At 36.9% G+C, this 26,187-nt stretch overlaps 1 protein-coding gene across 1 annotated transcript in view; it reads right to left on the bottom strand.

Annotated features, from left to right (window-relative positions):
• The window catches only part of DOK6 (docking protein 6), a 244,715-nt gene that overhangs the window by 30,581 nt on the left and 187,947 nt on the right, over positions 1–26,187 (bottom strand). The window contains exon 7 of the mRNA XM_062633085.1: positions 13,142–13,259. Coding sequence (XP_062489069.1) covers positions 13,142–13,259 — 118 coding nt within the window. The remainder of the gene's footprint in view (positions 1–13,141; positions 13,260–26,187) is intronic.

The raw sequence follows: 26,187 nt of genomic DNA, 5'->3' as shown, positions 1-26,187 counted from the left end.
TTGACTTTCGGCCTGGGAACAGAGCTGATAGTAATGTTTTGGTTTGGCCAAGGACTTTGTGAGCCTCATGCTCTGCCAGGGAGGAGGGGAAGCCAGGAGGAAGCAGAGACAGGACACCTGACCCAAACTGACCAAAGAGGTATTCCATACCAGAGCAAGTCATGCCCAGGATGTAACTGGGAGTTAGCCAGAAGGGCTGGGAGACTGCAGGGTTGGAGGAGGTATCGGTCAGTGCTTGGTCGGGCTGAGGGGGGCAAGTTATCGGTCGGCTGGTGCTGAGGTGTTGTATTCTCTTCCCTTGTTATTTCCTTTATCATTATTATCATTGGTGGTAGCAGTAGTGATTTGTGTTATACCTTAGTTACTAAACTGTTCTTATCTCAACCCGTGGGAGTTGCATTCTTTTCGATTCTCCTCTCTGTCCCTCCGGGAGCAGGGGGAAGGCAAGAAGGGGGGGGAAGTGAGCGAACGAATTACCTGACTGGGTTTAAACCACCACAAAAACAAAACATAAATCCATATTCTGAGCAAAGGAAATTTTAGGATGACAAGAAAAAGTTTCAAATGAAAAATATCTGTAGGACATTAAAATGGTAACTATTAATCATTGCATTTATGATAACAGTTCAAGTACAGAATAATAACATATACTGGACACCTAACTGTGGTGAGATAAAAATTTCTGATATTATCTAGGGTAAGAATACAAATGTGAATCTTTTTAGCAAGCACACTTGGAGGTCTTTAACAGAGCTATCCTGATCCATAACAAATTGGGATCTGCTACTCATTTTGTTATGTCACCGAATCTGGAATACTGGATGCAATTGTCACCAACTATTTGGATATCATAGACATTTGAGTAATAAGTAATAAATTCACTTATGATTCATGAGAAATGAAAACATGAGAAGGCAGAAAAGATTTTAACAAGAAAATAATGTACATTGGGCAACTCAGACAAACATCTGACACAGAAGGTGTAAGGAGATTTATAATATGCTTTACCTGGCTATGTATTTTATGTCTGTGAAGTCTGATAAACATGTAAAAAATATGATCGATAACATGGCCTTTTGTTTAACCACAATTTTAACTAAATGATATTTTTTATCTAACACACAATTCTGTGAGGAAAAAACTCTTGGATAGCTTTCAGCTATTTAAAATTGATTATATAATATATATAATTTACAAGACTTACAAGTTACATATTCAGGATCATATCTTGATGTATTTTAGCTATGCAGTTTAGAAGAGATTTCACATTGAAATAACATTTGTGCTACAACAATGCATCCAAAAGTAAAGCATGATAATATACAGAATCACAGAATCATAGAATCTCAGGTTAGAAGGGACTTCTAGGATCATTTGGCTCAGCCTTTCTTGGCAAAAGCATGGTCTAGACAAGATAGCCCGGCACCCTGTCCAGCTGATTCTTAAATGTATCCAACCCTGGGGAATCCACCACTTCCCTAGGAGATTATCCCAATGGCTGATTGTTCTCATGGCAAAAAATTCTCCTCTAGTGTCCAACTGGAACCTCCTCAGGACTAACTTGAGACCAACTAGCCCTGCCTTTTCCACGTGACTCCTTGTAAAAATGGAGTCTCGGTCTTCTTTGTAGCCACCCTTTATGTGAAACTCTTCTTGCTGAAATATCATTTTATAACATGGTTTGTCTTACCACATCTTATATACAATCATATAACTTATTTTGATCTGCATAATACTTTTTTGTTTGCTTATTCACTATGTAGATTTAGAAATCCTGTTACTATTTATGTATGAGATATTTGGGGTACGATTGATATATCTGTGGGTTTTGTATTCAGTGCCTGTTAGCAAAACTCCAGGCAAAAACACCCACCTGTATCTGCCTGGAAAAACGTTATGCTTATAAGCACATTTGCGCAATCAAAATACCTATAACTATTTCTGTTCCAAATAAAATGCCATGAACTAATTCTGACTAATTTTTCTCCTAGGAAAAATTCTCTTGATGTGTTAATGGCTTCATTGGCCATTTCAAGAAACAACAAATTTGTACTAAAATTGTACGCATACTCCACTATCATGGTTAAAGAACAGTGCTTGTCTGTCAGATGAGAGATGCTACAATAGCTGTTGGATTTCAGTGTTTCTTCCCCAGCCAGGTGAAAACTGTAAATGCTTTGCAAAACACCTAGACAGTGAATCATACTGCCTCTAAGAGTAAAGTAATTTACTCCTCCAAGGTCAGCAAAACCAGGGTTCAAAGATAATTCTGTCTATCACCTCTGGATAAAAAATACTTTGAAGCAGCAACTCAGAGAGTTTGGCTTCAGAGCTCCTACTGACTAAGGGCTGTTTTCAGGGAGATAAGGGCATCATCATTCCCCTACTGTTGAGGCTGAATATTGCTTTACTGACAGGGTAACAGTATGGACCTATTCTCTAGGTATTAACCTACACTGCAACAGTATATGTGTTGGGAAAATTTCATGCTATGTGATGGCAGTAAGAAGGTTTTATAAAACCATTTCCACAGTTACAATGATATTCTCAGTTTATTTTTGTTTTGTCTAACACACCAGTGTGAAAAATAAGAAAAAGAATTTACTTTCATGTAGATGACTTTTAAGTCCAATGCAAATGTGCAGATATTTTATCATATAAAATGCAACTACATTATAATGTAAAAATCTAACAGAAATCCATGACTATCAGAATAAAGATTAACTTCCACTAAAATGACTGTACATAATTACATGGGCCACTGAAGAAATGCTCAGAAGTGGGAGACCCGTTTACGCTACAGTGATCTGTAGACATGAGTTATAGGGAAAGATTTTCATCTTGTCTAGGTCAGCAGAATTGTTTCTTTTTTTTTTTTTCATGAGCAAGGATGACTTACAACAGCTGAAACCCAGTGCCTTAACAACAAATTAACTTCTCTTTCTTGTCTATTTATGAAGGTTTTCTTTTACATAGTGTATAGTTTTGAACACTTAATCAAAATGAATAAGCATATTATATTCACAGCAATGACACCATTCAAATTTTCTGTACATTCTCCCTTTCTATAGTAGTTATACACTAGCATTAATAACATTCATGTCCCTGGCAACATCCTCATTTACTTCAGCATAAGCAAAAAAACAACCAGTCACACCTTTAAGATAACAGCGTAAATTGTCCCCCTCTCTAGTATTTTGTTACACAATAAACACCAGTGCAAAATTTATGGCTCATTCCTACGGCTCAATACAAGGTTTTAAGTACAACTAAGGTAATAAGAGCATGTGAAGAGGCATCTTGAGCCTTTTATATTTCTTCAGTCTCAAGATACCTTGGTGCTAGTCCAAAGATTGAGCATAAGATGGAGTAATTAAATCCTGGTAGCAAATCCGGAAAGAGTACAAAATGATGAAGAGGCTTGAGGAAAAAAAATCCCCTTTTTCTCATTCTTACACTAGATGAACAGATCATCTGTGGTCTAGAAGTTATAAGAATTTTGCAGCCACAGGCATTGAGAAGAGACCTACTCACTAGAGAGTCAAAAGACATTACTTTTGCATACAAACCAGTATATATTAGGATTGAAAAACCACTCATCAGTACAGGTAATATTCAGTATTTGCTGGCTCTGGCCCTGTTCCCCCAACCCCCGCACCCCATTCGTTTGTTAAGAATGGGTTGTCTTAGTTAATACATAGTGACAGTTAGGAGCAAAACAAGACTCTTCAGAAACAGATGGACACTTAAAACAAAATGCACATATTTGATCAGAGGAAAGTGTTTTTAGGAGGCATGAAAGGGATGAAAAACTGCCAAGCTATTTCTCAGAATTAAATACCTGCTCTGGTGAATGGCAAATAATGAGACAGTTGACAAGACTGAATGAAATACATTTCCATTTCCGCTCCCAGAACAGGTTATGCTATCTATCATAAAATGCTTGTGACATCAAATGTTTGGTGATGATGGGAATGTCATCTCACAAACAGAAGCCCTGAAAACATGCTGAGACATCCTGGAACAGTGTAACAACAACAGTGGATAAAGAAAAAAGTAGCCAAAGCCAATTTCCTTTTGTATGTAGTAGAATGAACCTTGCTATCGAATTCTGTTGAATCACACTTATATAAATGCCTATTAAAATATTTTTTGCTAACATCTCTGATGGTGATTCTGTGAGTGATGCCAACCACTCATTTTTCGTGACAATGGAAATGTGGCAAAATGAGTTAAAAACGAAAACTTGCCTCATGCAGTTTTCACTAATTTCCATGAAGAAGAACCATACCCAGCAATGACAATTTTATGTAGGTATAGTGTGAAAAGAATAAAGGCAACAGCATTTAAATGCTGAATTAATGAAATGTGAAAACAATAAGCGATGTTCAAAGCCAGGGGAAGAGTAGTATTTTTCTTGGAAGCTGAAACCGAACAACTGATCAAAATTATCTTTTATTTCATTCAGAAAAGATAAAAAAGTGGTATAGATATAACTAACTAGCCTTCTGTAGGTTGAAAACACTTATGCACAATTAGGTAATTCTCAGCTAAGTATTCATTAATAAAGTAGATGCTTTGCTTTAAGTGTAGATGATAGTGACTGCAAGTTGCACCTAGTTCAGCTCAAATCAAGCAGCTCTGGGAACAGCCTGAGGTGACTATACAGAGCTCAACAGAGTTTGCAGAATAGAAAGGAGACTCATTACTGGCAGTAGAAGTCCCCACCAAGGATGATACCCAGTGACAGAGGTAGGTTGGACAAGACCCTGCCTTCTACCCTAAGTGAGGATGAAAGCACAAGTGGGACAAGAGGCAGAGACAAAATGCATCCTTAGTTTCTCAGTCAATACACGCTGGGCAGAACTGCCCCACCAGCACAAGGTGATAAGTTGTGCCTCCTCATGCAGGCTGCTGGTTTTCCATCACTTCCTTGGGCTGGGATAAGGGATGGCATTATTGCACATGGGAGGAGGCAGGATGCTGTTGGGAATGCAACCACCCATGCCACATTATGTCACATGCAGTACCAGGTCAGAGAAAATAACTATACTATAGTCCATCTGCATGTAAACTTGGCCTAGTTACAATAACTTAAATATTAGAGTCATTAAAGGAAGTAATAAGGATCCTTTAATTTTATCCTCACTGTCCAATTGAGGCTGTTCAGTGAAAAGCCTCATCCCACTTAGGACCTCAGTTCTCTCTGCAGTTAGGATAGGTATGGCTTTCCAGTAGTACACTGCTTTGCTACTCTGCACTGAATCCTCATGTAGACATCTTTTGTTAGAGGTAGGGAAGTACAGAACCTTTGATATTTATGATGTAAATTCCACAGTGTACAACTCCAGTTTCTACCAAGTCCTTTCTCACTTATCACTCTCTCAGTCTGGTACTGCATTTTCCTTTCTTCTATGCAGCTTTATAACAGAGTATTTAATTTGCTCTTAAGACAATGAACCTTTGATTAAAATCCTTTCCAAAAAGGCATCTTCAAAGAATTCTGAAGGATAAACAAGTATCCAGCAGCTAAAAAGCAAACTCACTTCTAATATTCAAACATGGAACTGCAAGGAGTTTGCAGACTTTAGTTTTGGAAAAGATGAAAAACCTTCACTTTGTTGAAATCTTGCTAACTCTACATTGGGAGGAAATTCCCACTGTTATTCACAGTTGTTACTTCTGTGAAATTTATCTTAGTTTCCTACAATGTATCATTTTGAGCAAGTAAAAAGTTGGCAGGATATAAGAATTCACCACAATAAAAAGGCTTTTTTGAACATATAGAGAATGGAAGCTATTCTAAGATGTTTTTTTTTTAGCTTTTTTTTTAGTCTCTGCTGAATAATACTATAATTTCTTCATCAGTTCTGCACAGCTGAAATTCAGTATGAAGTTATAAAATATATTCTCATGGCTTGATTAAACTGAGCATACTGAGTAGAGTGTCCATTGTGATTAAATTGGCCTTACCATAAAAATACATAGGTCTGTATCAACAACTGACTGTATGGCCTGTGCCACAAATATTGTCACCATAATATCGATGCATATTAGTAAAGTGAAATACACATAAAAGACAACCTTACAGAAATTTAAGATTAATGTATTCCAGATCTTACAATATTCTTTCCATAACAAATGTATTTTAAACTTCATAACAATCAACAGGCAGGTTGGTTAATATTAAGTCATTTCAGACGAGCAGTTAAATATATATTTATATGATCCCATTTTATGTCATAAACATTAGAATGTGTTTGGGGTTGGATCTTTTTTCCACTTAAAGTAGAACACCATCAATTACTTGAAATCCTTGTGCTTGGCTTCTTCCCCCATTACGGCTGGCAAAGCTGGTACATTAAAATTCCCTCACTCTTCCCATTACATAGATTATTTTGAAAACTTACATTGTTTGTAGATTATTAAAAAAATAGTGAACATATTCTATAGAAGTGTCAATTTCAATAAGTTTCACTTTCTTTAAAAATAATCATTGAAAGAAAAAAGGAGTACAAACATTTTCTGCAAAATAGATACTAAAGAAAATACATCAGTCTTACCTAGGTATTCATGGGGTTCCAAGCAACCTGATATAGCCGAAAATGTCTCTGCTTATCATAGGGGGGGTGGTTTAGATGACCTTTGAAGGGCCCTTGCAGTCTAAACTATTCTATGATTGTATTACTTATTTCTTTCTTTCACAAATATGTAGGCTTCCCCTGCCCCAAATTGTTTTAAAGGGGGTTTAATCATCCATGACATTAAGTAATAAGTTGATTAGAAAATTTGGTTAGTCACATAGAAATATTTCATTTAAAAATACAAAACTGAATTGAGAGTCATTCCTGATTCTAACACAAAATAAGATAGTCATAATGGTGAAATGATTTAATAGAAAAAACCCAACATTTTTCACAAAAATTGACTTTTGACAAGTATTTCCATTTTCTTTTTGATATAACATAACAAGCCTTTCTTGTTCAGACAATCCCATACCAGCTGACAGTTAGCATCCATGGAGCTGGTTACTCCTGTTCTCCCACTACACTGCAATTAACTACCGCTGTCATGATACAATGCAGGACCTTGAATTTTATGATACAGAAGGGAAATCAAATGACTGTAGCATAACTATAATTAGTCTTAAGTTAACTGAGGGTAAAAATTCCTGGTTTCAGTTCAGTTAAGGGCAAAGGCTGATTTGCTTCTCACACTAACAGTTAGCGAGAAGTTAGTGTCATCACATATTCGTGAAGTCATTAAGACATAAAAAGATATTTGTGTAGTTTGCATCGAAGAACTTATATTTGCTGTTTTTTGGAGGGGAGAGGAGGCAATCAGCCAATATTTAACTGCTGTTCTTACACTGTTTGGGCTTTCAGTTGTAAATTGAGCTACAGAGACTTCCACGCTTTCTGGTCTAGCAAAGAATAACCTCATTGACAAGTGATCTCACCAGAGGATCATCTTTTGAGAAAAAGGGCATCACACTATAGGGCTTAAATGAAATCAGAACTTCTGAATTTGACAGCAGAATATGCTTTATCAATCTTTCTGGCTCCCCTCCCCCTATTTTTCCTGGCTCATAACTGTAAGAACATCTTACCTCAGCAATCATTTATCAGAATGAAAGGGAATCTGTCAAGATACTCTTCAGAGTTTGTCAGTAATGCTCTTAATTAGCTATAGCAATCACTGTTGAACAAAATGAAGTTCTTCTTTACCAGTTTCTGAGTAAGATGCTTCTCATTTCCAATATGCCATTTAAAAATCAGTCTAGTGATGCACTATTTTGCACAGAATTTCAAAGCTTAAAAGAATCGAATCTACTCTATAAGACTTGAGAAGCCATGTAATACAGCCATTTTATATAATGTAGTTTCTACTCAGTAAGTATCGTGTTTCAGGTGTCCTTTATTCATACTTCAAATTTTATAGGCTCCATTTACTGATGTGAAAGTCCTGATGAGATTCAGCAAAGGAAATGGGAAGGTGGCAGGCTATAAAGCATTTCAGCTTTAGCTGCTGGTAGACGCTTAGTGAAACATTACTGAGTGATCAGGTTTATGTAACAGATATATTCTAACATTTTATGCCATTCACATTATTCTGGCATCAAGATTAGATTGGGAAATGGATTCTGTACTCTATTGCTGAGGATATGAACAAACAATGGAAATGCCAAAATGACAAACATCCTCCAATTCATTTTACATATTTAATTTGCAGAGAAATGCAGAAGCCCACACTGGAAATTCCTGCAGGATTAGCTTAGGGGGGGTTGAACAGGATGATTCAGACCCTTCAAAATATTTAGCAACTCAAATATTCTCTCATTATTTTTAATGATATATCAGAACTTCTACTTTAAAAAGGCTGGAAACTAACGTAACTTGGAGAAATCATACATGTACAACTGTCTCCCTTGTACATGCAAAACCTTTCAGCTGGACAGGTTAACACATGTTATTCTACTTAAAATATATTAAAAAAGGAAGGAATGATGAGCTCCCACCTAACAAGGCCAAAAGACAAAGGGCAATGCAGGCTTGCTCACTGAGGACAAAGATGAGCCAGAATTTCCCTCTGTTTTGATTTGCAAAAGCAGATTTATGTTTCTTGCATTTTTAGTGTGAAATACAAATTATAATTGTATATCAACAGCAAAATTCCTACAGACCTCATCAAGGCCAGTTTTTATTTCAATTTAGTTTGGGTTTTGATCATGTACTTACAACAAACATGTAAGATGCTAGTCATGAATTCTGATACAAACACATCCCTTCATGTGAATACTCAAACGAAAATGAATGGGCTTGCTTATGTGGGTAGGTGTTCATCACTTTAAGTATGGATCCCAAAACCAAAGTCTAAATAAGGAATACAAACCAGACTCAAATACAACTGGGGTGATTGAAAGCAATTCTTAATTTTGAATTTCTTGGAGAAAGGCCAGACTGTAATTAGATTTTTTTTTGAACATAATTTCCTCAGGGATTACAATAACTGCAATACAAAAAGCTAATGCAGGTTTCCACACCAAAATTTTATTTGGCCTTATTTGCTTATTACACAAATTGACTGTGTGTAAAAATTGTACTATCCAAATTCCCTAGAGCAAAGACTACAACACTAAATTTCAGCTAGCTGAAAATTCAGTTTGTAATCCTTTTTTTGTCCAAAGCAAATATAAACTCTCAAAAGGAGATTTAAGGAAATGTCACATATTAACGCTACCCGTTACCTTGGGCTATTTAAAAAGACATGTGCTTTGTTTGTCAATATTTAGTATCTTGTGAAACAGTGCTAAATCTTATGCCAGGAAGCAACTACAGACAATGAGTTGAAGATACGTACAGTTTATTTTTCTTTTTTTTCCATGCTTACATGGCTGTTTTATTTTTCTCCTTCTGAGCAATGATTTCAGTTCACAAGGTTACTTTTGACTTGCAATTTTTGTGTTTTTGTAAATCCTGATGTATAAAAGAGTATAACATAGCAATGAATGTTATTTTATGTTGGGCTTGAATACTTTACAGAGCTGTCTATTATTAATGAAAATATACAACACATTTAAGTCTTACTCATGCATGCACAAAATGCTGTGTATATATATTTTATGAATAATAAATTTTAAAAAATATTTTATAAGAATAAATTATGTATCATTTTCTCTGTTACTTAAACTATAATTAAAAATCTGCAAGGATTTTTTTTTTCATTTCTTAACTGCAATAAAAGGCAAGATATGGATTATCGATTTGCACACTTTAGAAATAGGCACTGATTTTTAAAGCCATGGGTATCAGCTGGGATTTTAAGTGAAATCACTTCAACACAGAAGTTTAGACTGCAATTTAACCTGATGCCTTAAAAACTTTTTCCCATTTTCTGACATGGCAGTGATTCTCCTTTTTCTTATGCAGTTCTGGGGCTTGCCACATGCCTGATGTCCCATTGGACAGAGAGAAGAGGCAATGCACAGCTCTGAGAGGTCACTGTGTCAGCTAATGAGGCCCCACACCACAACCTCTATAGTGGCTGCAGATCATAGATGGAAACTGTCAGACCTGCAGCACTATCTGCAAAATCTGAAGTGAATACTTGTAGTGATGTGCTCCCACCCACCAAGTTATTCCTATTGACAATATCAATTAGACAATTAGACTAATATTTTTATCTTGGCGGAGCGACCAAGAACTGAAAGAGTGCAAGGAAGACACAAATGGAAGAAAAGTTGTATAAAAAGAGAAGCCAGCCCACCTCATTTTAGGATATTTTGTGCAACCTGTGTTTCTTTACCACTATTGTTCTGTGTTTTAATCTTTTCAGGTCTGTACAAATAAGTGTTTTCATGGGCAAATGGAGGATGATAAACCCAATAGTCATTTATTGAATTGTCATTTCCTATGTGAAATGTAGTCTTTAAAAAAAGAAAAAAGCAAACCACAAAAGCCCCTACTTTCTTATTCTACAGCATATTCATTATCAGATCAACTCACACTACTAATTAAGTTAAATTCGATTGCTAAATAACTCCCAAAGAGCCAATTTATCTAAGGTAGCATGAGCACATATTCATTTCTCCTTACCCATCACCAGCTGTTATTAATTCAATTCTAGACACTTCAGACTGCAAGTTTGAAATAATTGCCACTATGGAAACACTTCTACAGTATACTTAAAAGGGAGTTAGGGTGTTACTTTACTGATATTGATAGTAATCTTAATATAGGTAGGTAGAGACCACTCTAGTTATTTCATTTTAGAGTTTGTGAGATATTCAAAAGAATGTGTGGAATTTTCAAGTTTGTTTCTTGAATATGAAAAGCCTTGTCATAAATACACATGAAGTGCAGACATGAGTTTGACAAATAATCTGAAAGTGGGTATACTTACATTAGATAACATGAAGAAGTTCTTTACTGTGAAGGTGGCGAAGCACTGGAACTGACTGCCCAGAGAAAGTTGTAGCTGCCCCTACCCCAAGGCCAAGTTAGATGGGGCTTTGAGCAACCTGGTCTATTGGAAGGTGTCCCTGCCCATGGCAGGGGGGGTGGAATTAGATGATCTTTAAGGTCCCTTCCCAACCCAAACTATTTTATGATTCTATGATTCTGTGATTATTCCCTAAAGAAAACATATCCTTTCTGAAGGTATAATTCACCTTTTCAAGCTCACAGTGGTAGTAAATGATTTTTCCATCTGCAACAGCTCCTCTCATCTGGCTGCTGTACTAATATGAGGGTTGAAGGTTGCTTAAAACCTGCTCCCTCACTACCTACCTTCCACCCACATCTTGAAGCATCCTGTGAACTGATGCTTTGACAACTGGTAGATATCTCACATGTAGACTATCTCTATGAACAGGTATTAGGAGGAAAAGGTGTACTTTGCTCTCCTTTCAGATTCTGTACAAATACACTGCATTTAATTAGTCATTGCAGCAGCAAGGTTCAAAGAGATCTTCATTACATATAATGAATACTCTTGCTTGTAAAAGGTTTGCAACCACAGGGAGACAAAATTGTCCTTTGGATGCATTTCTTAGACCACTGATAAAACTAAAATAGTCTCTCCTGAAGTCAACAACTTTTCTCAAGTTTCTGTCATCATAGTACATGTAAGAGAAATAAAAATCTTATGTTCTGAAATATTTATTTGTCCCATGAATAAAATCTGCATACTTCCAAAAAGTAAAATTCTTGCATTTTTAATAATACACTTCCAATATGTTGCACCCTGCAAAGCTAGTTGGTGTACATAATAAACTATTACTTGATATAGAAGTTTTGCTTTCCTTTGTGGCAAAGGCCATTTATATGAAACAAAAGACTGTGAAAATGAACAACATTCCATATATTTATCTTCATGTATATCATAAAACATTTACTACTTTTCTGCCAAAGGCAAGACCTATCAAGGTCATAAGGAGAGGAACCCTAACATCTTTGCAAATAACCTTTTTTTTTCTTTTATTGTGATCATGAAGAAATACCAGTCATATGATGAAAATTTTTAAAGTGATCTGAAGGACAACATTTTTCAACAACAACTACTGGAAGGTTATTTTCTTTTTTCCATTATTGGTATTTAACTGTAAGAATATAATCATGATTAGAAATCAACTTTATTGTATGGGGAATGATGGGAAACACCTTGTTTTACCCTTTAATGAGTCACCCATTGAATTCACAGCTCCCCTGCTGATTTTAATTTACGTGATAATTTACAAAACAAAACATTTTATGTCTTTCATTTTGATACTGCATTTCGCTTATTTTAATGAAAATATGTACTGTGTTTTCTTGCATTGCGTATTCTTATTTGTGAGCAGTTTCCAACTTCCTATCTAAATGTAAATTGTTTATGCAAACATTATTAAGAGTGAAGTGAAATGAAATCCTTAAACCCCTTTCAAGTAATACAAAACAACATGTTTATGATAGGTTGTTATTTTTAAAAGTAAACAGAATAGAATTAACTGAGATCTACATCTTAAATGTAGCAATGATTTCAGTTTTCTAAAAGGTTCAAATCACTTTCACCTTAAGCCCAGTGAATCATCACCATCATCATCAAATTATATTAACTATAGCATTTAAAGTCTTCAGCAAATATCTTAGAATCTAAACATGTGAAAAAGAATTGGAATTATAAAAGGATGGTATGTATACAGAACTGCAAGTTAGTCAAATCAACAATTCTTATATATTAATCCCAAGCAAATTCACCAAGAGTAGCTCTTATTCCTAGAATTATTTTGTTTAATCTCGCAAGTCATAGCCACTTTATGTAGATTTAATTGAGCATCCTGAGATTGCTCAAATACATACACAAACTTATTGGAAGAAAATACTAAAACAACCTGACATTCATTAGCTACTGAGAAGCTACATTGAGCCAAATTGTCTACCCAGCTTTAAGTGGTCATTCTGGGAATTATTTTCACCATTACTTTACAAAATGACTAAAAGAAACCAGTTTTATGTAAATTTGGGAATCCTGCTGAGGTTCCTGACAATTGATAAACTGAAATGGAGACAAAACAACCAGTGCAAATAAAAAGCAATTTGCATGAATTCTGGTCAAATGGAAAGAAGCTAATGGGCATTGCATTTGCGTATAAAGAACTTGCCTTGTAAACTGTAGATTTCTCCAACGCTGTTCTGCCGGGTGATATGATGCCAATACGCACTACGAGGAAGTGAGATCGACTTGGATAATGTCATTGGTTCAGACAGACTGGTCTGGAGCTAAAAAACAAAGCAAATATTAATGGAAGATCACACATAACCATACTTGACAGAAATTCTCAAAACTGTAAATTGAACGGATGTTGTTATGAAGATAGTATTTCCTGAATTTCCATTGGTGTTATACTGTTATTTAAGCTGTGTTATAAGCATCAGCACTGTGAATGCTCAGGAAAAGGCTGCAAAAATGTATTTGTGTATATAGGCTTATTAGCACAGGTTAATATTAAGGGATAGAAATATATTCCTATTTATCTGCAGCTATTCTTGTTGCTTTCAGGATTTTGTTATTTTCTTTATGATAATGACAGATTAACATATGCCTGAAATCTTAAATCCCTCTACAATCACATTTCTTTTTGGCCATTTAACCCGCATATTGGACTGAATACCCAGAAAGATTCTAAGAGAGAGTGTGAGACAACCACCAGAGAATTAACAATGAAGAGTCATTAATCCTCTAATCCTCCACTAAAGTGGAGGCATCTCATCACCAGGATCAGGATATAGCCTCAAGAGCAAATTTTCCCAGTCCAGGGGACTTTGTGTAACTGAAACTGTGAATTGCATGCTAAGTGTCCATTTGTGCAAGAGCTATGGCACAGAAACCTGACAGAAGGAATGTAAATTTATTAGAGAGCTCTGTCTCCAATGGACTATGGATGAGAGTGAAAGACTAGGCTAAGCTATAAAAAAAAAAGAAGGATGGAGAACTATGCATCCTGACAGCCTCTTTGGATGTACCTGGATAACTTATTTTTTTTTCTGTCTACAAGGAACGAATGCAAATTTTTTGTATCAATGGCATTACAGAAGATAAAATACATAAAAATAGTGGTATCTAACAAATTGCAATGATTCTGTGGGGCATCATTTCTTCAGGAGATGTTTGGAAGAATGAACAATGAAGGATTAGTTATGTCTGCAGATTTAGAGTGGAAAACCTCTTAAAATCAGGAAAGGCACCAGGATGATGAGGGTGATACTCTGAAATGGTGTGCCTAAAAACCCCACATTTTCAGAGCTCAGCTATAGAGTAGAAGGTATTTAAGGTCTGGATACCTCAGACTAATGATTGAGTCCTAGGGATTCCTCATTAAGGATCATGATGACATATTAAAAAAAGCCATTGTTATGAGTACAAAGTCATGTTGTTTTGTAATAAAAATCTCCCAACTTTTAGAGACAGTATCCACCCAAAGAGCTATATTTCGTTTTTGAGTTCTAACACCCACTGACGTGTGGCAGATATTTTGCTTCAGATCAATCTGCCGTAATACTTGCATTGTTTTCTTAAGAACTGTAATCAAAATTACTTCCTGTATACAGTTAATGTCTCTTCTTCTCATTTAATTTGTCAGTGATGCAGGTCATTACTGGAAGCTGTTCCATATGAAGTGAAGAGCTTGCAGAAACGTTTCCTTCATTAAAAAAGTTCCAAATTCTAATCACAGGAATTCTATTTTTAGGGAGACTTGAGAATTTAAAGTTTATTGAAGCAGAGAATTTCCTTTATTGTGGAGATTAGGGTAATAAAAAACCTTCCTTCTAAGTTATCTTACCATGTTAGTATACTAAAGGAAACAAGGGTAACTTTGTTGAGTAATAAAAATAAAATCATGTAACTTCAATACACAGATGACTTATTAATAATTTATTCACCAAAAAGGTAAATTACAGTTTTGAGTCAATAGGCAGTATTTTCTATTGGAATGCATTCTGGAAAAAAAAAGAAAAATATCTAGCAAAGGGAACCACTGTGACTGTGGTTAATTATATCAAAGCTAAATCCATGGACTGATCTGGTGGTTAAAGTTATATAATTATTCCTGGTCTGAGATGATTAGTTTCTGCCTGGTTTGATCTGGGAATGAATTTCAGGCAATTCTCCCCCTCTGCTCTGCTCCGGTGAGACCCCCACCTGGGATACTGCATCCAGCTCTGGAGTCCTCTGTACAGGAAGGACATGGACCTGTTGGAATGTTTCCAGAGGAAGGTCACAAAGATGATCAGAGGCCCAGAACACCTCTCTATGAAGACAGGCTGAGGGAGTTGGGGTTGTTTAACCTGGAGAAGAGAAGGCTCCGGGAAGATATTCTTGCAGCTTTCCAGTACCTAAAGGGGGCTTATAAGAAATCTGGGGGCAAGCCTTTAGCAGGGCCTGTAGCAATAGGATGAGGGGCAATGATTTTCGGTAAAGCTACATTCAGACTAGGTATAACAAAGAAATTTATTACAATGACTGACAAAACAGTAGAAGAGGTTGTTCAGAGAAGTTGTAAATGCCCCATCCCTGAAAACATTCAAGGTCAGGATGGATGGGGCAACCTGTCCCTGCCTGTGGTGGGGGGCTGGACTAGGCAACCTTTAAGGGTCCCTTCTAATCCAAACCATTCTATGATTTCACTGAGGGTTTTTTTGCAGTCTTGCATCTATGAACTGACCTTATTGCTAGGTATAGAAATATAGAGAAAAGTAAAAGCACTATACCCGACTAAATATATATAATACGTTAGCATATATAATATATTAACATTAAATAAAACATACACCTAGAATGATTTTGCTACCAATATTTCTCAAATCTGATTAGACGTTAGGAAATGCAAAAACATAATCCATATTTTTTTCCCCAGTTAAGAGGGAGAAGATTGATAATGTAATTAGAACTTGGGTAAAAAGACAAGCAGAAATGCATATAGCAAAATCACATCAACTCAAGGATTTTTTTTTTTTTTGTGTGAACAAAAAGTCCATAACTGAAACATTTTTGTTATCTAACATGATATACCTAGTAGTTAGGTTTCCTCCAGTTTCCTCCAGTGTTTCTTTGATAACTTTCACACAGTGAACATTATATTTGTTTCCTGTATCCAAATCCAAAATAACAAAAATATTAACTCATATGAAGCCTTTGCATTGTTAGTAAAAACTTTATAATTCTTAAGGACTTGTTGATTAAAATAGAAATAAAAATATAAATCTATTAATATGTTCTACTGTAAGTAGTTCCCCATATTTTTCATTATAGTTCTTTTGTGAGACAAGGCTTAGGGCTAAATTTCCTTTTAATTTCCATAGGCTATCTCCATTGACTTAAACAGATTTGTCACTCTGATATCAATAATGAATACAATTCCAAGAATGGAGCCTGTTAAATGTATTAGGGTTCTGAGCTTTGATTTGTTTAGCATATTATTCTCTCATTTTCCTTTTGCATTAAAAAAGTCAAAATGCTGAAGGTGACAGAAAATACATTTGCCCTGGGAGAAGAACTGAACAATATACAGTTCATTCCATTTTTTAGCCTGCAACAAAGACAGTTTTTTTACAGATATGTTGTGAAAATAGTTTAGTTTATTATGGATAAAACCCCAAAACCACAAACCCCAGCCAATTTCACATTCTTCTGAAACACAACAAAAGAACTAGGTCACATAAGACTAATAAGAATTGTAGTACGGAAACATGAATTAAATATCACTATTCAGATTTTTAATTTCTTTATAATTCAAAATAAGGTTGCTTTGTGTGTTATGCCTTGAAAAGGAAGAGGGGTCAAAAAATATGTTTAATTTCTCAAGTGTCCATTAGCTGACAGTGGAATAGCACAGACTCTTTTCACTGGTGTATCCGCAGTGAAAAATTACTAAAGAATCACAAAATCTAAGAGGGTAGCATCAGCTGAAGCACCAGCTCAGCTACCAATCAGCTCAGTTAGAGAACAAGCAGGATGAAAGAAGTTTGTGTGCTTGTTTTAATAAATTTTCAGTAATGACCAGGAAAAAAGTGTTATGTGTGCCTTTTTTATAAAAACAGATGCTGTTGTCCCATGTTTGACTTTTGTGCTATGACACATAGACCTCTTCTTCAAAAAGCTGCTCCCATCCAATACTATGAAGCTGATTATTTCTTCTTTAGCACAGTGTTTTGCCCAGGTTTTTGTCGAATTTGATTCTGCCATTACAAACATTTTTTTCCAACTTGTCATTTTGAATTCTGTCTCTTCATTGACCCACTTTCATATTTTCTTGTAACTGTAAGTTCTTGACATCTAATAATTAGATTGTTCCTTGATTCAGAACTTCTTTGAAGATACTGAAAACTGGATCCAGGATATATTCCTATGCAAATCCAATGAGACTGTTCTTCATTTTGGTGATGTGTTACTAATAATTACTTTCTGGTTATAATTTCCCCATAACCTTTGTTCATAATGAACCTTTGTTCATAAACTAGATGTGTTGGGGGAGGGGGGCATCATTCCATTCCAACACACCCAGTCAGTTGCCAGCACCTATAATAAATGTTTGGAGCAATGTAGAGATATCCCAGCTGCTATAGCCAATGAGCTGGCTTCAGTTGGAGCTCGGCTCAGATGCCTCTATACAAATGCCCGTAGCGTGGGGAACAAACAAGAGGAATTAGAGATGTGGGCACATCTACAGGGGTATGATATAATGGGCATCACAGAAACATGGTGGGATGGCTCCTATGACTGGTGTGTTGGAATGGAAGGTTACAGGCTCTTTAGGAAAGACAGGCCCGGCAGGCAGGGAGGGGGAGTTGCCCTTTATGTTAGGGATAGGCTGGAGAGTATGGAACTCTATCTGGGGACAGGTGAGCAGTCCACAGAGAGTTTGTGGGTCAGGGTTAAAGGGAATATAGCTATGGGAGACATTACTGTGGGGATCTGTTACAGACCGCCTGATCAAGGAGAACCTGTGGATGAAGCACTCCATAGACAGATAGGAAAAGCCTCATGCTTGCAGTCCCTTGTTCTCATGGGTGACTTCAACCACCCTGACATCTGTTGGAAGGACGGTACAGCCCGGCAAGCAATCCAGGAGGTTCCTTGACTGTGTGGAAGACAATCTCCTTCTGCAAGTAGTAGAGGAGCTGACAAGGAGGGATGCTGTGCTTGACGTCGTGCACACCAACAGGGAAGGGCTCGTTGGAAATGTGACGCTCCAGGGCAGCCTTGGTGGCAGCGACAACAAGATGGTAGAATTTAAGATCCTCAGGACAGTGTGAAGAGCGTGCAGCAAGCTCACTGTCCTGGACTTCAAGAGAGAGCAGACTTTGGCCTCTTCAGGAACCTGCTTAGTAAGGTTCCATGGGATATAGCCCTAGAAGGTGTGTGTTGAGGGGGGGGGGGGGGCAAGACTGTTGGGTGATATTCAAGGATCACCTGCTACAAGCTCAGGAATGCTGTGTCCCAACTAGAAGGAAGTACAGCAGGAGAGCCAGGAGACCTTGTTGGACGGATAAGGAGCTGCTGAGGAGAATTCAAAGGAAAAAAGAGGCTTATAATAAGTGGAGGCAAGGACAGGCAACCTGGGAAGAATACAGGGATATTGTCTGGGAAGCTAGGGACCAGATTACGAAAGCTAAGGCTCACTTAGAATTAAACTTGGCTAGGGATGTTAAGGATAACAGGAAGGGATTCTATAGGTATAGAGTGAATAAAAAACAGACTAGGGACAACGTAGGCCCCCTCAGGAAGCTATCAGAACTGCCTACCTGGATTTGGAGAAGGCTGGGTTCTTAATACTTCTTTGCCTCGGTCTTCACTGGCAAAGGCTCTGACCACACCACCCAAGTCTTGGAAGGCAGATGCAGGGACTGTGAGAATGAAGACCTTGGGCTCACTGTAGGAGAGGATCTGGTTCGAGACCATCTTAAAAATCTGAACATACACAAGTCCGTGGGTCCTGATGAGATCCATCCACGGGTCACGAAGGAGCTGGCAAATGGAGTTGCTAAGCCACTGTCCATCATATTTGAAAAATCATGGCAGTCAGGTGAAGTTCCCGACGTCTGGAAAAAGGGAAATATAACCCCCATTTTCAAGAAGGGGAAAATAGATGTCCCAGGGAATTAAAGACCAATCAGTCTCACCTCTGTGCCTGGCAAAATCTTGGAGCAGATTCTCCTGGAAGGCATGCTAAGGCACATGAAAATCAACAAGGTGCTTGGTGACAGCCAGCATGGCTTCACTAAGGGGAAATCCTGCCTGACCAATTTGGTGGCCTTCTATGATGGGGCTATGGAACCAATGGACAGGGGTAGAGCAGTTGATGTCATCTATCTGGACTTGTGCAAAGCATTCGATACTGTCCCACATGACATCCTTGTCTCTAAATTGGAGAGACATCAATTTGATAGATGGACCACTCGGAGGATAAAGAACTGGCTGGACGGCTGCATGCAGAGTTGTGGTCAATGGCTCAATGTCCAGTAGGAGACCAGTAATGAGTGGTGTCCCTCAGAGATTGGTGTTGGGACTGGTCTTGTTCAACATCTTTGATGGGTGATGAGAAACTTAACATGAGTCGGCTTCAGGGTGCGCTCGCAGCCCAGAAAGCCAACCGTATCCTGGGCTGCGTCAAAAGGAGCATGACCAGCAGGTTGAAGGAGGTGATCCTGCCCCTTTACTCTGCTCTTGTGAGACCTCACCTGGAGTATTGTGTGCAGTTCTGGTGTCCTCAACATAAAAAGGTCATGGAACTGTTGGAACAAGTCCAGAGAAGGGCCACGAGGATGATCAGGGGACTGGAGCACCTCCCCTATGAAGACAGGCTGAGCAAGTTGGGGCTGTTCAGCCTGGAGAAGAAAAGGCTGCATGGAGACCTCATAGCAGCCTTCCAGTATCTGAAGGGGGCCTATAAGGATGCTGGGGAGGGACTCTTCATTAGGGACTGTAGTGATAGAACAAGGGGTAACGGGTTCAAACTTAAACAGGGGAAGTTTAGATTAGATATAAGGATGAAATTCTTTCCTGTTAGGGTGGTGAGGTACTGGAATAGGTTGCCCAGGGCGGTTGTGAATGCTCCATCCCTGGAGGTGTTCAAGACCAGGTTGGACGAGGCCTTGGGTGATATGGTTTAGTGTGAGGTGTCCCTGCCCATGGCAGGGGGGTTGGAACTTGATGAACTTCAGGTCCTTTCCAACTCTAACTATTCTATGATTCTATGATTCTATAATCATTTAGCTAGCTTAGAAAATAGTCATGTGTTATTTGGACTGTGTTCATTACTTTAAAGGGCCTACTGTTAATAGAAACTTATACAGGCATCAGCATACTATTTATTTGCTAAGCATTTTGTATGTTGATTTTTACAATTTTATCCAGCTTGCTGTTCCTGATAGAACAGTCTTGGCAAAAATCCAACCAATATATGACCTCACAAGTCTTCTGAAAAGACTTATAAGAAAGCTAGCTGTGAAAGTCAGTTCCATGATTTAAACCTTTGTATTTCTAGCATTCAGGTTTTCAGTATATATTCTAAGCTTCTTATGACCTTTTAGAGAGGTTTTTAGTCAATTATGGAGGAAAAAATCTCAAAAGAATAACACCACTCTTCAGTGCCAAGGTGGATGATGATTATTTTTTTTTTGGTGGTATATCACTATTTATGAATAATAAAGCAATAGCGAAATAAAAGCGTTCTGAAGGGAGATTCAATAGGACTAATTTTTGGTTGTTTTTTTTTTTTCTTCTTTTTTTTCGTAATCTCCTTGGCCACACTCTAAAGAGAGAGGATTGTGACATTTTTCTCCTTTCCTTTTCTGGCAGAAATGTACTTGGTTTCTTTTCCTCTTTTTTTTTTTTTTCTGTTTTTCTTTCCTCTAAAAGAAGCTCATAATAGATCATTTTGTTGTTTGACAGAATGGATTAATGTTGGAGAAAATCAGCTGAATTTTACAGTGCATTGGGATTATGTTTGTTGAATGTTAGTAAAATACGTGTTTTCACTCGTATTTTGTCACAGAATTGTGGTTCTGTTTAATTCAAGAAAGAAGTTTCCTGTATGGAATCTATACCAATTACTGTGAGGGGAGAAAGTCAGGTTCTTAGATCGTTACAAGTTTTGAGACATTGTAATATACATAGGCAATATATGAAACACTTTATCTAGTTTTCACTGCATAGAAGTGTTCATTAATATCATAGGAGATGACGCCAACATAAACAGATGTGAGACTTTCAAATCTGACTATACACTAGGTCTTAGTGGATACAAACACAACTAAATAGTAGGAGTTTCTAAGACACAGGAGAAATTGCAAGGAAGTTGAGCTAATTTCTTCAATAAATATATATATGTGTGTATATATATGATAAAGAATTCAGTATTGCACAGACATTATTTGCAGATATTGATTGTCCTTTTTGGTACTATGAAATGGGAGCTTTTATGAAAGAGAGGTGCTAGATGAGATGAAGGAAAAGATTTTGCATATATTGCTGATCTGAAAATAAACAGCATTTGAAGACTGTGTAGAACTATAAAATTTCTCTCAGCTGTATCACCCAGGGAAAAGTCTTCAGGATTTAAAAGTAAAAGTACAGGATTTTTGAAGGTGCATAATATTGATAAAATTGCAAAAAGGTATAGAAATTTCCAGGTGGGAAATGGGGAGGATCAGAGCAAAAACCACCTAAAACTGAAAAAATCCAAAGTAACACTACATCCCTACACATTTTAACAAAGTAAATAATGGAAATGAATCAGTTGTAGAACAATTCACAGCGTTGACTCATGAATGCTTAAACTGAAGGCAGATGGTATAGAATGCACTGACAGAGATCAGCTTAAACTCTAGGGTATTAGCTTAACCTTCAAAGATATGTTCTAGGGGTCATTTGGCTCTAGCAGTTCATTACTGAAATGTTCACTTACAGCTTTGCCTCATTTCAAAACCAAGCAGTGATTTATGTGCATCATTATAAGTGTCTGCTAATAGGCGATATAAAATATAAGTCAATGATGTGAGGGCTAAGAGGAGTTCAATGAATTAAGGAGTTAACAGTAGCCAGTAAAGTACAGGAGATATTATTTGGTTTGCCAAAACAGCACTGTGACTGGAAGAGGCCCTAAAGATAGGAGGAAAGCCAGTGACACCATTATCTTCAAGAAGGGTAAGAAGGAAAACCTGGGGAGCTACAGGCTGGTCAGCCTCACCTCAATCCTTAGGACGATGATGTGGTAAAAAGAAGATATGCTTGATCAGTCTGATACTCTTCAATGATGACTGGCTTGGTATATAAAGGCAGAGCAGTGAATATTGTCTACTACGACTTCAGGAAGGCTTTTGACACTATTTCCCCTGTGATCTTCAGGAGTGTTTCCTGGGGAGTTCAACATGAGATTTATGGTATTCCAGAAAGTTCTCTTTCATGAGGTTTGTCAAGCCACAGTTAAAAATAGTGAGGCTTGCCATCAGTGCCGACTTACAGTCTTGTCCTCCTTCCTGTTTTATTCTCTCCTTGCTCTGCTAGGTATTCCTCTTTTTGAAAAAGCTGCTTGTGTCTGACCTCAACCTGATATGTTTTTGAGAAGATTTCAAAGTATGCCAGTTTTTTCACAGTGTTGCTTGCCAAAAGAAAAAGGTATTTGAGACACTTGAAGTCCTCAGTATTTTACCTGACAGTACTGGAAGGACAGCCTTTCTGACTTCATAGAAGCTGCTTTGGCCAGTTTTAGAGCTGGTATGGTAAAATTCATGGCATGAAAAATTGTCTCTCAGAAGAGAACAGACTTGAAAACCTCCTTCTACCATGTGGCAAGAAAGGTGAAATAAGGATGAACTCAGAATGATCCCAGATGGGAAACCTTACCTGAGTAAGTTTGGAGCTGCAAAACTGGAATTCTAAGGGTTACCTAAGTATTTTGGCACTTACAGAATCTGTATTAAGCATGTTCACTGTATAGTTATTTGAATTGCACTATTTCTGATGAACCAAATGTCTTGGACCTCACAGGCTTTCTTATGAAGTTTTTCTTTTATTGTCTAAAACAGATCAGTAGTTTCCAATTACACACATTTGTGGAAATCACATTTCTTTTAGCTATTTCATTTCAGTACATAGAAATTGTTGGTACCAATGAACTTTAATAAAATGACAAGAAGACAATTTTCTGAATACTTGCTGAAACAATAATCATCAATAAACTTTCATGAATATTCCTTATTAAGCTTATCAGTGCGTGACTCTCATATTCAGTAAAACATATAGTCTTGTTGACCTCTACTTTCTGACATTTTCAGAAGTTAGTTTTATATATCATACAAAGACATTTCAATTAAAAAGAAAAAAAATAGCAAACCCAGAATACATAAAAATGACTATCACATAATAAAGTCCTCTTAGGTGACCCTTCAATACCTTCTAAAGATAACATATTTTGTTCCTCTTAACTATTTATTTTTAAACATTACAAATGCATCTTGAATCATACATCGTTATATATGTGCAAAGCACATGAATGTACATGAATATAAAATATTAAGTTTTAGCTTTGAAATATACTACACTTTTGTAGGTAGGGCTAAAAAAATAGGCCTGTGCAAACAGACACACAGGTAGACATTAGTTTAAAGTAATTTATTCATATTTCATTTAATATTAACTTTAGTAGCTCCATTATATTTGTGGGCTTTTCACAGACTGAAAACTGACTGAGAAGCTGGTATATAAAAATAAAGGGCTATTTTTTCCACTGTGTATGCTCACACACATGGTGATCACATCATGATCATGTATATAGATAGATACAGCCAGAGAATTCTTGACATTGCTCAGTTTTAAAATTGCAATAAGCAATCATTCAAAGGCAGTGCATACAATTCTATATAAATACACATAATGTATATTTGGATTTTTTTTTTTGGTCCAGAAACAACTTAAAATGAGCGACAAGACTCACAAATCACAGCCCAAATTTGTGCATAGAAATGAAGCTAGTGAATTTTTGCTTCCTTACTGATGCTAGTTTACTAATGTAGCAAAAATAGAAGCAAATCAGGAACCCAGACTGGAAAGGGAAAAACACAGAAGTGTTTGTAAATTGCTGTATCTTGCATCAGCCTAATACATCCTACATCTGGCAACCTTTCTCTTTTAATTTCATTTTCAGACAGTAACTCAGGTGGGTATTGGGGTGGTTTTTTTTTCACTGGCAAAAGTTTGGTGTAGTAGAGGTTGTAGATGCATGACCAAATGCTGTATAACTCAAGGCTTTTGAAATCCATGGTTGCCATTTAACAGAACAATGCTTTGCCTCTGTTGTGGCAAGTTTCACCTTCCCAAAACAAACAAAACAGCATCATACCTGTTGCCATGGAAATCTGCAACTCCATCACTTTTTTTTCTTCATGTATTACAAAATGTATATAAGGGTGATCACTGAACAATATGTGGGAAACATTACAGAAATGCCAACATTTTACAAATGATTTTACAAAATCTCTCATCTGGTAGCAATTTCAACTTTTCCCACTGTACCATACAAGCAAATGATTAAGAATAATGAGATCACAATTTATTTCATTTTTATAAACAAGAACTTATGCTGATTTGTCAATGGGTTTTGAATCAGGCACATGCATACATATATAGAGATACACATTCAACAGCCAGCCATATAATCCCATATGAATCTTGTCTGGCTGCTACTTTTATGGAAATGGATTCTGACAGACAGAATATGTGATGAGACTAGCAGCTTTTACCCTGAGACAGTCATAAGTAACAGTGATGTATGCTTCCATGATAGCACAGAAAATCGTCATTCAGAGCGTGCTGCTGAATACTGCAGAAATTTTAAAAATCTATTCCCGCAGTGTACAGAGGTCAGCACTCCAGTAATTTTAACATTTTCATCATCAACATGGGCAATGGGACCAAACCCACTCTTAGCAAATTTGGGGATGACATCAAACTAGGAGAGCAGTCAAACACCCAGATGGGCAGGCTTCCATTCAGAGGGACCTCAGCAAAGCAGAAGAAAGGGCTGACAGGAATCTAATGTTTACTCAGCTTTAGAAAGAGAAGGCTAAGAGAAATCTAACTCTGTTTTTTTTCTCTCTCTTCTTAAAGATATGTTGGAGAGAAGACTTACCAGAGGTGCACAGTGAAAGGACAAGAGACAGTAGTCACAGGCTATGGCATGGGAAATTCAAGACAGACTTAAGGAAAAATTCTTCACAATGAGTTGCCCAGCACTGGAATCAGTAGACATAATCTACATTCTTGGGGGTATTCAGAACTTGACTGGATAAGACCCTGGGTAACTCGATCTAGTTTTGATGCTACCCCTGCTTTCAACAGAAGATTAGATAGATGAGCTGACCATGAGCAGTCATTTCAAATGTCTTTTTTTCTCATCCTATATTCAATGGATTTGAAAATCTGAGAGCTAATGACTTGTGCTATGCCAGTGCATTGACCTGACATTATTTTGCTTACGGTAGTAGCTGCACATCTTTACATAATATAGCTACTGTAGCAAGTGAAATAATGTCAAACCAACAGTACAGTGTCTGTACTTTCTGTATCACTGTTTTACATTTCTCCTGAACCAGATTCCTACACAGCTGATAAACAAAAACTGTTAGCATGGGTGGCATCATATGAGATATCAGTAACATGAGAACAATGACACACAGCTGGGAGGAAAAAGAACATAAACAGCCCCTATCTGGACAGGCTTTGATTAATACATATTCAAAGACAGGTTATACTTGGAAAAGTGCCTTTATTTCAGATATGGCCTTTTTAGATACTCAATATCTGTTGTCTTCAGTCTAAACATAATCAGAGAGATTATTATAAATAATTTTCATGTTAAAAAGTCTGTTGTCTTTAGAAAAAGGAATGAAAGCAGAGAAAAAAAAAAAAAAGCAAAATTAAGACAGAGTGTGAACTTCACCTAATTTTTGTCCTACCACCAGGTACCTGATGAGCCAAACCACAAAATGCACAGGAGGGATTTACAGAGTAACTTTAGGACTATTCTGAGAATTTCTGATCCCCTCACATATTATTACTTTTTATAATTTTCCTAGTCTCTGAAAAGCACTGTGCCCCTCTGTAAATCAGTGATAAAGAAGTTTCTTATTAATCAGAGACAATGCCTTA

Source organism: Pezoporus occidentalis, unplaced genomic scaffold, assembly GCF_034315485.1.
Source record: "Pezoporus occidentalis ecotype Australia unplaced genomic scaffold, CSIRO_AGI_Poc_V1 ctg4, whole genome shotgun sequence".
Classification (NCBI taxonomy): Eukaryota; Metazoa; Chordata; class Aves; order Psittaciformes; family Psittacidae; genus Pezoporus; species Pezoporus occidentalis.
The sequence above is the reverse complement of the archived record's forward strand: the minus strand, read 5'-3'. Positions and strand labels throughout refer to the sequence as shown.